This window comes from Medicago sativa, chromosome 8, assembly GCF_051527215.1.
Source record: "Medicago sativa cultivar Bolivia chromosome 8, Bolivia_mono, whole genome shotgun sequence".
Taxonomy (NCBI): domain Eukaryota; kingdom Viridiplantae; phylum Streptophyta; class Magnoliopsida; order Fabales; family Fabaceae; genus Medicago; species Medicago sativa.
Genome location: NC_140756.1, coordinates 17,466,407 through 17,485,009, shown reverse-complemented (window position 1 = coordinate 17,485,009; position 18,603 = coordinate 17,466,407). Strand labels below are relative to the sequence as shown.

General features: G+C 34.0%; 1 protein-coding gene across 1 annotated transcript; it reads right to left on the bottom strand.

Annotated features, from left to right (window-relative positions):
* Positions 1 to 11,328: 11,328 nt before the first annotated feature.
* On the bottom strand, positions 11,329 to 15,200 carry LOC146897453 (protein MAINTENANCE OF MERISTEMS-like). Its single transcript, XM_085736422.1, has 5 exons — positions 15,182 to 15,200; positions 13,508 to 13,629; positions 13,177 to 13,422; positions 12,230 to 12,810; positions 11,329 to 11,983 (listed from the first exon to the last, which is right to left on the bottom strand). Exons 1-5 carry the CDS (start codon positions 15,198 to 15,200, stop codon positions 11,329 to 11,331), a joined length of 1,623 nt encoding a protein of 540 aa, XP_085592548.1.
* Positions 15,201 to 18,603: the final 3,403 nt, after the last annotated feature.

Sequence of the window (18,603 nt, the reverse complement as noted above, 5' to 3'; positions counted from 1 at the left end):
GTGAACCATCAACACTTAATCTTTTTTTCTTTTTCTTCTTCTTCCTCCTCCTCCTCTTTTCTTCATCATCTTCATAGACCTACATCAAAACATACCCAAAAAAACCCAGTTTGTTTTTTCTTTCTTAAATTCAATAAAAACATATAACTCACAATCAAATAATTGAATTTCATTGTCCTCGTGAGCTTAGCTCAGTTGGTTGGGACAATTCATAAAATATGCAAGGTCCGGGGTTCAAACCCCGGCCACTACCAAAAAAAATAATAATTGAATTTCACTACCAAAAAAAATAATTGAATTTTACAGCTATAAGACCAGTTCGTTGTGAATTCGGTGTCATCACACTTGGTTTTGCTTCAATCCTCCACATAGTCTCCACATCTGAACTTAAAAATCACGGCAGTGGCGCCATGGGAAATTGTTGTAGACGAGAAACCACACCTCTCGAAATTGCTAGCATGGCAAAAAAAAAAATCTTATAATAAAAATAAAAAAAACAGTTCCAGATTACTTTCACTTTCATGAGTTAAGATACAGTCCCTTAAATTTGCATTGTTAAGATACAGTCCATTAAATTTGCATTCAATACAAAGCCATGGTAGGTAGGGATCTGAAGCTTGGGGTCTCTGAGCGCCGCTGCAGCGAACGACGTCGTCATGAGGGATTTTAGGTAGCGTTGTTTATGTTTTTATTGAATTTAAAAAAAAAATCTGGGGTTTTTGGGTATGTTTGTTGGAATATTTTATTATTTTATTATATTCCAATATCATTATGTGGGCAAATATCGTAATAATAATTATATTAGTTATTTATCAATTGTGAGCCTTAGTTGATTAGTGATCAAATTAAGTAATAAGGCTATTAGATTTCTATTTAGAATATTAATTAATTAATTAATGGATATGGACTCAATATGAGTGGATGTCTGGATGGCCCATTAACGGAATAATGGGAAACCCTAATGGTCATCCAATATAAAATAGGCTATGGTCCCCAATATACCGTACACGGCGAACTCTCTCTTCTCCCCATCTGAAGAGAACTTGAGGCATAAAGGTACCGGTTGAGGAAGAACCAAATCAGCCGCCGCTAACCGTGTTGACGTTGATGTTTGGTTTCAGATCACCTCCTCTCTTTATCGTTGTTGTCGAGAGGGCTGCCATCAAAGCTTCATCTCCAGGTATTCCTAATACCCTAATTCTTAATATCCTTGATAAATCAAACATGTCGTAGATCCGATCATAATCATGTTCAATGTTTTGTTTGCTTCCGCTATTGATTCATAATTGTTGAACATGTTTTATGAAATCTGTTTTTATTAATACCTAAATTTCTAACAAGTGGTATCAGAGCGGTCTTCATGTTTGATTTGTTAAGATCGGTTGGGTTTATGTTTATTTTTGCAAGTACGTAAACCCTAAAATATAAATTTGGCCGTGGTTTCGTTTCTGTTTGATTCCGTGCCCATAATGGTTGAGTTTCGATTAATTTTCCTTTTAAATTGAAATTGAAAATCAAATCCTTTACATAGTTGGGAAATATATGCTCTAGTTTTCAATTTCAATTTTGCTGCACGGGTACATATGTTGTATTATTTGTCACGAAAGGTTGCGAGTTTAATTAGATTATTGTTTTATTTTTTTGGTTTCAAAATATTTTATAATAATCTTATAAACAGAAGTGAAACGATTGTTGCGATTATTTTGTTTTCCGTTTGGTACAAACGATTTTTTGTTTTATCCGGCAACAAAGATTCAGTTTTGTTAAGGCACTGGTCACTTGTATCAGACTATGCTATCGAGTCTAAGAATTAAGTTTAGCATGATTAATAATATATTATCTATGTGATTTTCTTCATCGGAAGTTTCATGTACATTGACAGTGGACCTTTGTCATCCTTTTAGAATTTCTAAACTATTCTTACTTCTCTTCTGTTTTTTGAAGGGTAAACAATTCTTACCTGTTTCTTACTTAATTTGTTCTTATTTGCTGGCCATAGGTTGTTTTATTTTATTGGTAAAGTTGGTCATAAGTTCTAGAACCGATTTAGAAATAAGGACAGTCAATTGACTGGATTGTTTTTTTAAATCAAACAAATTTGGATATATATGGTTTCATATTCTTTTGAATCAAATATGTGAATTTGAAACATACTTCATATAATCATATTCCCTTTTGTTTGACTTATTTATAAAGTTTTTGTGTTGTTATATCTATTCGGTCTTTGATATATCAAATCCAAATATATTGTTAATAAATAAGTGTTTGAATTTGATTTGTTTTAAAAATTTGTTTTGAGATGATTTTTTTTTAAATACCATTATCATATCTTCCAGCTTAATTTCTATTTGAAATTAGTTTTGATTCACATAGATTTAGTACTTAAAAGTTTATTTTGAGATATTAGGCAATTTTTTGATATATATTTGGTCATCATATATCATTTGTGGAAATTTATTGTCTCTTTTGAATAGTGTTTGAAAACACATCTCAAAATATTTTTGAACTAATTTGGTAGTACATAAAGTAATGATTAAATTCTTTAATTTTGGAAAATATTAATTCTAGTTTTGCTTATTTGTTTATAGACATATAAAGTTTGATTTCTTTATTTAAGAAAACATTTCTTTAAAAGAATCATTTGGTACTTGTGTGAATCAATTGTAGCATGAATACTTTTGGTATATAAGATTCAATTTTCTTCTATTTCAAAATTGAATATTTGGCTTACAGCATGATTCTGATGTTAGAGTTTATTGTTATTAAGTTTTCTACAATAATATTTTGTCTTATCATGCATTTTGAAAATATTTCATGCTATGTTTGTTGTTGTTTTTATGCAATATATGTAAATGTATTGTCATACACACATTGGTGTGATTTGTGACTTGCATCTTCTTTCAAATTCGCGAGTTTGTCTTCACACTTAAGTATTGTCATACACACATTGGTGTGATTTGTGACTTTCATCTTCTTTCAAATTCGTGAATTTATCTTCACACTTAAGGGTTGTCGAGTGACCTTATGGTTACTTAGCAACATAATGAACTAATTCCGCCTACATTAAGTCGGTAGTGCCTTGTAAATTTAAGACATTTCCCATTTGGCTTGTAAAGTTAAGATCATTCCCACTTAAATTCATTTATTGAATTGTCTAGTAATTTTGGTTGAGTTGGTTGAAACAACAAGTTGCAAAAGTAACCTCTGTTGCGTAGATTTGATTCAGTTAGAATTACAAAAGATGTAGTATGTAATTGTTCATGCGAGCTGTTTTAGTCGGCCAAAAGGAAGGCGCAGTTTGGCCGGATAATTACATACCTGCGATGGTAAATATGCGGTAATTATTAAGTTTTTCCATGTAGATAATGAGGATGTCAAAAGACACTCATTATCTGACCGGACTTCTTAAGTTTTATCCATGTGGATAATGAGGATGTCAAAAGGCACCCATTATCTGACAGGACTTATTACCATATTTGATCATTGCATTGAGATTACCGTTTGCAGTTAATTCTTAGCAGTCAAAAGATTGTGTTTTAATGGTGCTTTGGTATCTTGTTTTTGGGTCTTTTAATTTACAACTTGTGATGATAAATATGTGGTAATTCTTAAATTTTTCATGTGGGTAATGAGGATGTCAAAAGACACCCATTATCTGACAAGACTTTTAAGTTTTTCCATGTGGGTAATGAGGATGTCAAAAGGCACCCATTATCTGACAGGACTTATTACCAATATTTGATCATTGCATTGAGAGTACTGCTTGCAATTAATTCTTAGCAATCAAAAGATTGTGTTTTAATGGTGCGCTTGGTATCTCGTTTTTTGTCTTTTAATTTACAAATAAAGATCAATTGTGCATGTCTTACAATTAATTAATTTTGACATGTCTACTAATGTTGTGTGAATGTAAACTCATTCAAGTATTTAAGAGTTTACATCTACACTTGTGATGGTAAACACACGACAATTATAAGAATTTATTCTGTCATAGTAAATTGTCATTGTTTGATCATTGTTATAGAATACCACTAGCAATTGATATTATTGTTTAAAGACTTGATATTGATGATGCACTAGGTAATTTAGTGAGTGCTTTTGCTACTCTTGTTCTCTCTAAACTAATATAGTTTATGTATCTGCTAATTTGAGTTAAATTCTTTAACTCTTAAAATTCTAATTTAGGATTTAAAGAAGAACATTGATATTGTTCTTGGATCAAGACCTTAGATAAGGATGGTGAAACTCACATTCTCTCACAAATTCAGTACCTAATGTGAGAATCAAGTTTGACAAGTGAGTTTAAACCAAATTCCATAGGTCACGTGTGATCATAAAGCTAAAATATCATATATATTAGAGGTATTGTTTAAGATGACAATTTTTTTTTTTTTGTCATATTTTCTTTGCTTAAACTAAGGTGGTTTCAAAAGCAATATAGAGAAAGACAAGCTCTCGTTGGAGAGTAAGTATTTCATTAAGATTATTAGGCAAAGAAAATGTTAGGAGCACATTATGTAAATATTTAATCTTGCTAAGACACTATAATTTCGACTATCACATGACTTGTTCGAAAATTCAGTAATTTCGACTATCATATGACTTGTTCAAGAATTCAGTATATAGTATTCTATTTGCACAATTAAGTTTATAACTGTTACAGTTAGAAATGATCATTTAAATGATCAATTCATAAAGTGTGCAAATAAGGAAAGGTTGAAGCAAGAGAAAATAAAATGGTGCTCATTCAGAAAAATACCTCAAAAGATAAGGGCAAATAAAGAAAGGTAGTCTTGACTGATTTATGTCCAATGATGTTGAAAGATATATCAATTTAGAATGGACATAGTCGATAAAGATTATTTTATTCATCTTTGAACTATTTTTAGATTGTCGTTATTAGCTTATTTTTGTATTTAAAAGACAATTTGGTGAATCATTATTTGAATTAATTTTTGTTTTAATTTCTCTTTGAATAAATCAAGATATTTTAAGTTTTATTTTCAAATGATGATTCAATGTGTCTTTTAAGTTCAATTATTAGAGTCGATTCAGTTATGATTGTGACATTCTATATTGTTTAAGGTTTTGAATACTATAAATTTTTCGTCCCACAAATTAAGGAAATTTTGAGACATAAATTGTTAAATTTTCTTGAGGATATTGAGTTTGGGGGAGAGATATGGTAATAGAACAAAATTGAATGAGGAAGAATTAGTTCTAAACTAATTCATGTAGTTACTATTATAGTATTTTTGGATCCTCATAAGGACATTATTGTTCTTCCTCTCAATAAAGTTAAGAAATTAATTCATATAGTTCAAACTCAACACCCTCAAGAACTAGGGCTTCTAGTGTCATAAAGAATTGACTGAAAAGAGAAATTCTACTTGGTTTAATCGAAAGACTCTATTAGGACAGTCATGAAACTAGTTTGCTTATTATAGCTACATAAGATGGATGGCAATACAGCGTTTATTAATGGCAACATTAATGATACAATATGGTGCAACTGAAGAAAACTTTTGTGTCAATGGATACAAAGTAGATGGTTTGCAAAGTCATGAAGTCCACTTATGAGTTAAGAAATTTGTCTCTTTAGTGTTACCACAAATTCTCATAAAGTAATTATCTCATTTGGTTTTGAGATAATATTATGGAGAGTTGTGGATTTAGTAAGCTCAGTGGGAGTAAATTTATATTTCAAGTTTAATGTGTCAATTATATTTTAGTTAGTCAGCAATGATATATGTTACGTGAAACCAAGAAAATCTCTAACGAAAGTTTAGCGACGAAAGATCTTGGGGACACTTCTTTTGTATCAAGTTTTAGATACTTAGAGATTACTCTCAAGGTATCCTTCAGATGTCACAAAAGATTTATATCAATAAAGTTGAAAATAAATTGACATAATAAGTTATGGGTGACTATAATCACCGAGAGAGACTTTTCAGTCTCAAATATTGCCTATTAGGAAATTTATGAATTCAAAAACTTAAGTATATTCTTATGCTTTGCTTATGGGATTCTTATGTATGATCTTATTATACGCATTTGGAAATAACGCATATAATTATATTGTTTGGCAGATACTTTAAAAAGTCATAGTTTGAATTGTTGAAAAGGCAACCATAAGGATTATTAAAGAAAACAAGAGAGCTTATGCTCACATCAGAGATCTAACAATTTGGAGATCATTAGTGTGTTAGAATCTGACTTTTTGGATGTTTGTATATAATAGACATCCTAACTTAGGAAATGACTGTAAGTATTTATGTCACTTGGTTGCATAATAAAAAGGCACTGAAAGACCACTTAAGTTATATAGTGACATAATGTAGTCATATAATGTTTTAATAACAAAGTTGATAAGATTCATTAACTTATAAATTATTGTTGTTAAATGATAGAACATTAGAGACAAACTTTATGCTAGCTGACCCACTAATCAAAGACTTGACACCTAAGGTCTTTCATATTGTTGTTGTCATTAAGGATGTCTTGGATTAGTGGGAGTCTCTTTCATTTTATGTTCTATACTTTTGTTTTGGTATTGATACAGACTTTATGTTATGATTTTCTGCAGAAATAAAGTGTAAGAGGTTGTTATTGTTATAACCATTTTTTGTATCATTTGTGCAAATATTGAATTTGCAAACTTCATTTTGATCTCACTAAAGTTTTAAGTTGGATCAGTTGGAAATAGACATGATTTAGAGATCACATTACATGAAATTTCCATGTCACTCATCCATATCGATCTATGTCATCAAGTGCATTGATATGGTGGTCGTCGGGGTTCCGTCACGTTATACGTCAGTGACGACAGCCGCGGTGGTCCCATTATTAATGTATGAGGTGGACCAGATTGTAAAGTTGAAATCTAAAGATAAATAGCATTCGGATGCGCGCCTAAAGAATTCTGATATAATTATTAAGATATGTAGCCCAAGTGGGAGATTGTTGGAATATTTTATTATTTTATTATATTCCAATATCATTATGTGGGCAAATATCGTAATAATAATTATATTAGTTATTTATCAATTGTGAGCCTTAGTTGATTAGTGATCAAATTAAGTAATAAGGCTATTAGATTTCTATTTAGAATATTAATTAATTAATTAATGGATATGGACTCAATATGAGTGGATGTCTGGATGGCCCATTAACGGAATAATGGGAAACCCTAATGGTCATCCAATATAAAATAGGCTATGGTCCCCAATATACCGTACACGGCGAACTCTCTCTTCTCCCCATCTGAAGAGAACTTGAGGCATAAAGGTACCGGTTGAGGAAGAACCAAATCAGCCGCCGCTAACCGTGTTGACGTTGATGTTTGGTTTCAGATCACCTCCTCTCTTTATCGTTGTTGTCGAGAGGGCTGCCATCAAAGCTTCATCTCCAGGTATTCCTAATACCCTAATTCTTAATATCCTTGATAAATCAAACATGTCGTAGATCCGATCATAATCATGTTCAATGTTTTGTTTGCTTCCGCTATTGATTCATAATTGTTGAACATGTTTTATGAAATCTGTTTTTATTAATACCTAAATTTCTAACAATGTTTTGATGAAGGTCTATGAAAATGATGAAGAAGAGAGGAGGAGGAAGATGAAGAAGAAAAGGAAAAAAGATTAAGTGTTGATGGTTCACTTTAAGATACTACAGTTTTGCATGATTCAACGGTTTCTTTTTAAAATTAACGGGGAGGGACTAAATTGACTAACGGAAGCACATTTAAGGGACCGAAACGAAACTTTTATTAATTAAGGGACCAAAACGAAACCTGAAAATTAATTAAGGGACCAAAGGGACCAAAACGAAACCTGAAAATTAATTAAGGGACCAAATGTGTAATTAAGCCTACTTTAAAACAACTTCATCCTTACGGACCTCGTGTTTGGAGTTTTTACATCCCAGACTGCTTTCAGGATTGCCGACTAACCCCACAAACCAACACGAGTCTTTTCAGCATGCTTTGTCCTCACTCACATGCTTACCGGGAAACTTCCCGGTAGGTCACCCATCCTATTACTACTCCAAGCCAAGCACGCTTAACTGTGGAGTTCTTATGGAATGAGCTACCGAAAAGAAGATGCATCTTGTTGATATGGGTAGTACCTAACAATTCTTATAAGCCTTCCTTCAACCATGTAGTCCCATACCTACACGGCCTCCGGATCCCTCTCATTCCGATGTGATTCGGTTCCTCTTATTAACGTGGGGTCATCCTTACGGATAGTGCTCGTTCCAACTGGCGGGAACCTTTCGTATCTAACTGGCGGGATATCGAAAGCCACGTTGTGGGGTCATCCTTACAGATAGTGCCCGTTCCAACTGGCGGGAACCTTTCGTATCCATCTGGCGGGATATCGAAAGCCACGTTGTGGGTGTTACATGCCCACCAGCTTTCGCCTGGTTCGTCCCCGAACCACACCGTACTGGGAGAGGTCTGCTCTGATACCATTTTTGCATCCCAGACTGCTTTCAGGATTGCCAACTAACCCCACAAACCAACACGAGTCTTTTCAGCATGCTTTGTCCTCACTCACATGCTTACAGGGAAACTTCCCGGTAGGTCACCCATCCTATTACTACTCCAAGCCAAGCACGCTTAACTGTGGAGTTCTTATGGAATGGGCTACCGAAAAGAAGATGCATCTTGTTGATATGGGTTGTACCTAACAATTTTTATAAGCCTTCCTTCAACCATGTAGTCCCATACCTACACGGCCTCCGGATCCCTCTCATTCCGATGTGATTCGGTTCCTCTTATTAACGTGGGGTCATCCTTACGGATAGTGCCCGTTCCAACTGGCGGGAACCTTTCGTATCCAACTGGCGGGATATCGAAAGCCACGTTGTGGGTGTTACAGCTATGGACTGTCTTGTTACTTCAAACCACTTCGTCCTTACAGGCCTCTTACTTCGAGGGTTGTTGATTGTCATAATCAGACTGATCCATAGCAATCACACGCACAATACATGTCAAAGTAACTGCGTGCACAACAGAGAAATTCTTAGGTGGTCCAGGACCAAGAAATTTTCTTTGGTCACAACCAAAGAGAGAAGAGAGAGAGAAGAGAGAAGAGAGAGAAAATGGAAAGTATTTATTTATTTGTGAAGAGAAAGAGAAGGCAAAAACTCTATGTGTGACCAAACCAAATTTATTGGTCCTGGTTCACACAAGAGTTTATCTGCACAACATGCATGCGACATTAACTTAGAGCCCAACATTCTCGAAAAGGGCATAATTGATAGAAAAGTAAATACACCATTGTTGACAGTTTAGAAAAGCTTGAGAAGACAAGAATTATTATTATTATTATTATTATTATTATTATTATTATTATTATTATTATTATTATTATTATTATTATTATTATTATTATTATTATTATTATTATTATTAAATCAATGGTTATTTTTTAGTTCACGATGCTAGACCGGTAAATTTAATTCACCATGTTCACTTTCATCCGTTTATAAATTTTATTTCTGAAAATATTTTTCCTTAGAATATAAGAGTGGCATGGTTTTATTCCTATGTACTTTTAGAAAAAAAGATGTCTGGGTTATATTTATATTATTCATGAGAATTATTTTAAGAGGAAGATCTATAGGTAGTTCACGTGGTTTTATTTCCACGTTCATGACGATTTTTTTCCATCATTTTTTTTTCTTCTCAAAACATCTTTTATACATAAGAATAAATTTAATAAACTTGTAATAAATATAAGAATACATATATTTCCTATCATTTTATTCTTAAGAATACAAAGATAACTTCAAACAAACACAAACCTAAAAACTTATTAGGTCCAACTTATCATGCTAGGAGGGTTTTTTTTTTTTTTTGTTGAAAGATTATCATGCTAGGAGAGGTTGCCATGTCTACACTGAATCACTCTTCCTTTCTCTTTTGTTTTGGTAATTATATGTGAAATTGTCGGTTTTGAACGTATGAGTGTTCTATTCTTTGGTTGCCATTTTAATTTAGATGAAAAATTGGACCCATGATGCCATTTTCTCAACCTAGTCAAGAATTTCAACTACATTTGTAATTAAGTAATTAGACGTCCTGTCCTTATAATATGTTTCTTCAATATTGCATCAATATGAGGTCACATTTTTTCTAGACACAAGGAATAGATAAGTATGATCAATTCATGTTGACCAAAAAGACAGAAGAATTATCTAGTAGCTAGATCAGCATTAAGATATGCCCACAATATTATCATTACCCAGAAGTATATGCTTGAATTTAAGTTGAAAATGAAATATAGAGCCAATCACTTGGATGCAATTAACATGGGTGTGATGTTGAAGTTTATAAGTGTTGCACTTTTGCACATCTAATGTCAAAAAAAAAAAAACTAACATTAATACGAAAAAAAAGGGTTCTCAATTGACTGAATATTATTTTATATTAATTCTTGGACCTTAGTGATATATATAGTGATGTTGAGAAATTATTGTGCAAACTTTAGAGGCATATGCAGCAAATGTGACTGCAATATTGCGATTGTGATATCGTTGAAAAACCTGCAATACCTTTAGAACTATGCATGCGACTTTTGCTTCTGAAAACGTTAGCAAAAGTAGAGTCAAGTGTGGGGATAAAGGCCAATGGGACCAGCATGGAAATTGTGTCTTGAAGACAAGCATGAATTTATTGAGTAGTTATTTTCACTTCTTACAACTTGATTCAATGTGGTCAATGTTTCAGCAACAAGATAGTATATCGTAAAAAAAAAATATTGCGCTTATATAGCGGAATTATGGGGAGTCCGGGAAGATATGAAATATGCTACTCCCTCCGTTTCAAAATGAGTGTCGTTTTAGGTGTTTACACACATATTAAGAAATGCAATGATTAAGAGAAAGAAAATGGTTATTTTACCAAATTATCCTTATTAACTATTGGTTAGTTTTAAAAGTAATACTTTGGAAGTAGTGTGCAGAGGATTAATTGGAGGGTACAATTGAAAAGAAAAAGTTATTATTGCATTGGAAACAGAAAGCGACACTCATTTTGAAACAATTTTTTTTTGCTAAAGCGACACTCATTTTGAAACGGAGGGAGTAGAAATTTAGATTTTCGGGCCATCGAAGTGAATATAGATTTTTTAGTAGTCGTTAATTGTCTTTGTGATAATGGGTGTGGTAGCCCGACCCAAAGGTATTTGGTTTTGAAAATTATTGTTGACACATTTGGTCCTACTGATGCTATTGTTGCCGCCTCCTCGGCCTCTGGCCTCGCCTCCCGGTCAATATCGGCGCGATCTGCTCCCTAACATGGCTCATGGCCTGAAACCATTACTCAGGGCTCATGACCTCCTCCTGGCCCATCTGCGCATCGGCGTAGGCAACAGCGCCACTAACCATGTCATAAGTATCAGGCGAGCTTCTCGCCTCGTACCGCTCCCACTGCTCTGCAATGATCTGCTCTTCATTTGTTGGCCTCGGAAGATCTCCTGGAAGAGGTGGCAAAATCTGAGGGTAAGACACCTTAGTGTACCATAACACATAGTCGTCCCTCATACGCCATGTCTGCTCTCCTGTCGGCTCACCCCAATCAGGCTCCTTAAGCGTGCAAGTGTTGAAGTCAAGGAATGCCTGCACAATCTGAGGCGGTCGCAGCTCTACAACATCTGTCGGATGTTTAAGGATGGTCTGGACGTATCCGTACTGCCGCAAAACCATGTCAGGAAAGTCACGGTACACCCTATGAACACCGCACATAATCCAGCCTGAATACCAGAAAACCTCCTCAAATGCTTGGATCTCCATGTGCTCTTCGTACGACCTCCAATATATGTCATAAAACTGAATACGATCAAGCAATGAGCGATACATCACCCCCTCCATGACCCATCTGTAACGCCCACCTCGCCGCCACCGGATAGTTTTCAATGTAGTTGGAATTTTGATCAACACTGTAAAACTTAGGAAAATGCGCCAAAAATCATGCCTGCACAAACCAAACAAATCACATTTATAAGTTATTATGCACGAAAAATATAACAAAAAATCAAAGGTTAAGGTTCACATTTATAAGTTTCTTACAGTGAGCAGTGTCACGCTTCCCCCAAGAGCTCTGTCTCCAGGAAAACAGGCCTCATCTAAACAGTGGTATAGGTATGCCAGTGTCATCCCACCCCAGGAATAATTACGCATCCCCGCGTAGCCGTCCTCCATGGTCGTCAGTTAGACCAACTCGATGCGTGTGTTGCTTTTATCACCAAACAACAAGCATCCAACAAGATATAGGAGATAACACTTCACACAAAATGTCTTAACCCTCTCCAGCTCCTCTGGATCCCCTGGATCCTCTGGATCCGCCAATCTGGTAGCCCTATCAAGATACCTCGTATATAACTCCCTCAGCTTCGGATAACTAATGTACCCACCATACTCTTCACCGCAATTTTTCTCTGCATCCGCCTGTGACACACCTAAGTGTCTCACCATTAGTGCACATGCCTCATGTCTCAACATCTTCTTCCCATGGCTCAACATCCGCCCTTTAATCTGAAGATGCATAAGACATGCGACATCATCCAAAGTCACAGTCATCTCCCCCAAGACCATGTGAAAACTGCTGGTCTCGGGATGCCACCTCTCGCATAATGTCATCAACAAAGCATGAGGCACAGTGGCGTAGCCAAGATAAAGCAAATCATGTAACCCGCTCTCCCTAAGCGGACCCCAAAACCAATTCTGATTATCGTTTGGACGCCGGAGACTCAAAATCTTAGCCCCATGATTAATCGGTTTTACAACACGCACCTTACGAACCTGAAATAATAGAAAAATAAACATAGTTTAAACAATGTAAGCATTTAACTAAACAAAATAAAACTTAACACATGCAAAAATAAAAATCACAAATTTAAATTGCCGCACGTATTTTTAATTTAAGACATAACACATGTAAAACTTAAAAAAAAACACACAACAAAAACAATTTAAAACATAATTAAACATAAAGAAAATAATAAAAGTTGAAATAAAGAAAATATAAAGAAAACATAAAGAAAAGAATTAAACAAAAACACATATAAAAGTTAATATAATAATTAAACAAACACACATATAAAAAAAAATTAAAACATTAATTTGTGTTGCATATGATAATTTTAGACAATTAAAAATTACACTTACATCATTTGAATTATACCAAAGCGGCAATGCCACATGTCTGGCATAAGAGTGCAGTAGAGATGTATTTTCTGGTCCTCCAAGAAAGGGAGGCAGCAAAGGTAACACCGCTGGGGCAGCCGCTGCTGCAATGTTATCCTGGTCTGGTATATGCTCCTTTGGTACATGCTGGTCTGGTATATGCTGCTCGTTATACCCTCCATCAGTGACATCGTGGTGTACCTGATCCTGATAATTCAGGTACTCCACCTGGCTCGGATCAACCACCTGTGACTGTTCAGGCTGTGTAGCCTAAGAAGTCCCTGAACCATCTACCCTCCTTTTACCTCTTTACCTCTTCCCCTCTTTGGGATGTCCCCCTTTGCCTCTCCCGTCGGTGGTTTTGTGTCATCACACACCTAACACCAATCATCTTAGATGGATCAATCGGTGGCCCTTGGTCTTTATCAGACATATCTACACAAAAATTTAAAAACTTAACATCATTCAACATATACATTCAACCACTTTATCAAACACATTAAACCTAAACATAACCTAAACTTTCACATTCAACCACTTTATCAAACATTCGCATTGAACCTAAACATTATCATACCCACTATCATTCACATTCAAACGTAAATAATCAAACGCATTATCATACACATTCAACCTAAACATAACCTAAACTAAACATAAACATTCACATTCGGTGAAAAATCAAAACTACATTCAACCTAATTCAATATACACTTTATCAAACTACAATTAACATCATTTCCATAACCTAAACTAACTCAATAATCAATACAATTTCCATTTGGGCATTTTATCAAACACTTTGTGTGCAAAGCATCAAACATACTCAAAATGTGTTCACTTGGCACCATTCAAAACTACATTTTTATTATACATCATTTAAACAACATAGGCAACAACTACATTCATTTATCCATACATAAACTACACATGCAATGATCAAATTGTCAATTCATTCATAAACCCTAACCACATGCAAACTAATCAAATTTTTTTAAAAAACTTAACCTAAACAAACTAACATTAAGATTGCAATGATTAATGGTACTTACTTGTGATAATGTGGGGATGATTGACTTGCAATTCGTGAAAATGGAATTTGGAGAGAATTTGGGAAATTTTTGAAGAAAAGAAGGAAACTGCAAAACTGAGTTTCTGCTTCTGTTTATGCTCAGCACGCCTCGGCAGTTAACTGTCGAGGTTTTCCTCGGTAATTAACTGCCGTCGGTTTTATTTTTCCTCGGCACCTAACTACCGAGGGGGATTTTCGAATTTTACATGTGTTTTTCAACCAAACAACATGTGTATACAACAATTTTCTTTGGTTTTTGAGATTCAGTGGTTGATTAATTTGGATTGGGAGATTGTGGTGAAGAATTCTTACTGGAAAGCTAACTAGTGGACAAATGTGTTAGCTAAATTTGGATGCTCTTTGACGGGTGAAATTATCTTTTTTGAGTTTTGTTCAGCTAAGTTGAGTCACTTGCTCACAACTGATGTAATAGGGATTTCTATCCTCGTTTATTTAATTTTTTTTTGGAACAAATCCCTCGTTTATTTCATATGTAGTTCTCTTTTCTGTATGGATTTCGACCTCTTTGTAATAAAAAAATAAAAAAAATATTTTTCTACATATCCTTCATTGGTTTTGGCATGCTAAAATTAATGAGATATCATCAAGTCCTCACAAATATGTATATACGTCACGACTCTGTGCTAGGATATTGCACATACATTTCCACCAAGTCCAATAATCGCCATTCATGACATATTATCTAGATGATAAAATATTGCTGGCCTCTATAAAAAATGATTATAGAGCAGGGAATGAGCCTAATACTTTCAACTCGTCATTGAAGTGTCCATTGAGAAGCATTGAAGAATCCAATAAAGAGAATAATAAAATAAAATAAAATAAAAATTGATTTTGGAATTGATATATCAAAGTTTATTATTGAGTGTATGTTTGGTATCATCGTAGGTATACCAGAATCACGGTGATTCATGGTGATTTACAAAAGCTATAAAACGTAGCTTATAAAAATGACGGTGGATCACCGTAATTTTGATACACTTACCGTGATACCAAACATAGATGCACTTTCATATTGTTATAATAACTCTCCTGTAAGATACACCGTTATAAAAAATTTAAAAGAATTTTATCACTCATTACATTCTTTTCCAACAATTAATCTTTGTACTTTACCTTAAATGATACATATTTCACACAAAAATATGTAAACTCCAAACTACGTCGCTCTAAATCCTATATGAAGCACATCTACCGCTTATAAACATTTTTTCACTGTCCAATCTTTATCTATTAACACTTTAAAAAAATACCGTTATCCATTGTAGAACAGTCAATAGTTTTATTTTTTATTTTTTTATAATCAATAGTTTTTATTAGAGTAGTTGTATTTTCATATGCTTAATATATTGCGATTTGGACTGACCTTTCTTCGTATTAATTTTCAACATCTTAATCCATATACATAAAGTTTAAATGAAACTAATACCAAATTCATTGGCCAATATATATTGGAATAATGTTGTTCCCACATCAAAGAATGCTGGGAAACACCGCTAAAATACCAAAATAATCTCATCAGCCTTTAACTGCCGATGAATTTTAACTGGCGGTAGTTAACTGGCGAAGAAAATTGAGGTTAAATTTATCATTTTATGGTGTTTTTTAGCCTTTACAAGAGTGTAAACAGCAATTTTCTATATACTGTCATCGGCCAGAATTTTCAAAGAACGTAGCTTTAATCAACTTGGACCTTTTCTTTTATTATTGGGTCTTTCACCATATTTGTGTGCTTAATGAAATATAGGATATTATTTATTAGGACATGATAAATGTACCCCCTAAGCTACTAGTTCTACCCCACATATTTTTTAAAACTCCCATATTAACTTTCACAGTATCTACATACACTTCACTACATCCTCTTTCTCCATACTCCCATACTCTTCATTCTTGATTATCTTTCTCTCCTAACCCTCTCCTTTACCACATTTATCCTTTCTTCTCTTTTACCATTTTCTCCTCCTGCACTCTCTTTTACCCGCATTAGATAAGGTCAAAAAATAATTTGAGAAACAAAGATAAAGTAGTTACCATAACACACATTTTACGCTGTATATTTCTTTATAAAATAAACCATCAAAGCAGTCACTAATTTTGCAAGACATTCTTTTCTATGAAAATTTGAATATTTCTAAAAGATCTCCGACTCTATTAAACTATTAAGTTGGCCCATGAATATAACAACTTACTATCAATTTGGTCCTTATATTTTATAAACTTGCTGTCAATTTAGTCCATATTTTTAACCACTTACTATCAATTGAGTCTCTTACATATTTTCATAAGGACTACTATAAGTATTGAGTCTCTAACATATTTTCATAAGGACTACTATACGTAAAACCTGATAGAGTCAATAACCTTTTTAAAATATTCATAATCAAGAGACCTATTTCAGTGTGTCTTATAAAGTTAGAGACTAATTTGATAGTTTACTCGTTTTTTACGGAACACATTTTACGCTCTCTTTAAGTTTGCTTTAGGGACCGTTTAGTGTTGAGCCATCCTTGTCACCTGTTTTGGTATGGACTTACACCCAACCACCAATAAGTTTCAAAGGTCTCCTCATGAAAGGAGTCCACGAGGATGTGGCATGCGAGTGAATGGACCCACAAAAGGACAACCAAAGAAGCTCGTGCATGGGATACAAAAGGTGAACAACCAGCATGGTATGTGGCACAGGAGCACACGAACCAAAGGCGAACATCCAACATGGTCCGTATCACAAGGAGAAAGCTCCCATAGTTGTCTCTCAAAGGACACCAGTTGTCCTTAAAAGGACCGTGAGTGTCCTTCCAAGAAAGCCGTCCAAGCAAAGGTACAATGGTCTAAGCCCTAAATCTCCATGATGAATACTGGTTCATACGCGTGGGTTCAAGTAAGTTCACTAATCATAAATACACCTCTAGTCTGACTCTCACTAACTTAAGCGTCGGATCACGTACAGATATACCATCCCCGTTTGTATGGAGAATAAGGCCAAGAGCGACGGAGAAGAAGGCAGCAACTGACAAATGTGTCCTACTCAAAAGTCATTCAACACCATCAAATCAAGGATCTCATGTCCGATAGAAACAACACTAAAAATGTATTGATAATAGCGATAATGATTATAATGGGCATTTTTTTAGCTAACCGACATTGCTTTATTTTTAGGCCAAATACCTCCCTGGGTCCTTTAAGTTTCACGTTTGTAACAGATAGGTCCAAGTTTCAAAGGTTACATATAGGTCCTTTAAGTTTCTAAGGTTTCAGATAGGTCCTTTAAGTTTCGAGTTTGTTTCAGATAGGTCCTTTCTATCAACCTCCGTTAAGGACCTATCTGAAACCTTAGAAACTTAAAGGACCTATCTATAACCTTTGAAACTTAAAGGACCTATCTGTTACAAACGTGAAACTTAAAGGACCCAGGGAGGTATTTGACCTTATTTTTATCACAAGTTTTTTACAAATTGCATCGGTTAACACACTTCTTAAATGATACTTCAACAATTATATTACAATACTTGTATTTGGTATTAAAAATACTTGTATTATGATCAATTTAATAATATTAATATGGATTGTAGTCAGGGCCATCATTTGTTGCGGCTGGGGTGACCGGTGCTCTGATCGGCGATTACTAATTTACTGCTACCTCCAATTACCACCACTCATTATGGTTTGGACTTGTACAAATTCAATAGAATGTTGAAAAAATCATTGTCACTATGATCTTTTGTACGTAGTACAAAACAAAACAAGCCTTTACATTTAACCCTGTAACATGTTCACAACAAAAAATGGTAAAATGTGAAATAAAGGGAAACAAAAACCCAAATTTAATATTTCATATTGATAACTTGTAAAATAGATGACAAATGTATTAATTCAAATAAATAATGTTCAAGACGGTTAAATCAGGTAAACCTTCATGCATCTCGAGTGTTCAATTAAAAACCTTCATGCATCTCGAGTGTGTTCAATTTATACTGTGAGGTTAACAAAAACTCCATATGGCTGGAGATAATCCTCCATCTTAAAATATGTGTCCTATTTAATTTTTTTTCTTCAAATTATTTGTTTTTTATACAATATAAGTACAATATTTATTAGGATTAAATGTTTTTAATCCCTACAAAATTTCAAGCTTTCAAGTTTAGTTCCCTCAAAAAACAAGTTTAGTTCCTACAAAAAAATATATTCACTTTTAGTCTCTATTTACATTTTATAGGGACTATTTTTTAGGACTTTTTAGGACTAAAAATACCCATTTTTTGTAAAAAGATTTTCAAATAGGGACTATTCTTACAAACTATAATATTCTTGAGGAC

What these genes read in the sequence shown, in the direction of transcription:
- LOC146897453 (XM_085736422.1), bottom strand. An exon ending in TTTGGTATAATTCAAATGAT is followed by an intron (nt 12,811 to 13,176) that starts GTAAGTGTAATT and finishes CTATTATTTCAG; the next exon opens with GTTCGTAAGGTGCGTGTTGT. An exon ending in AAAAGCAACACACGCATCGA is followed by an intron (nt 11,984 to 12,229) that starts GTTGGTCTAACT and finishes TGGTTTGTGCAG; the next exon opens with GCATGATTTTTGGCGCATTT.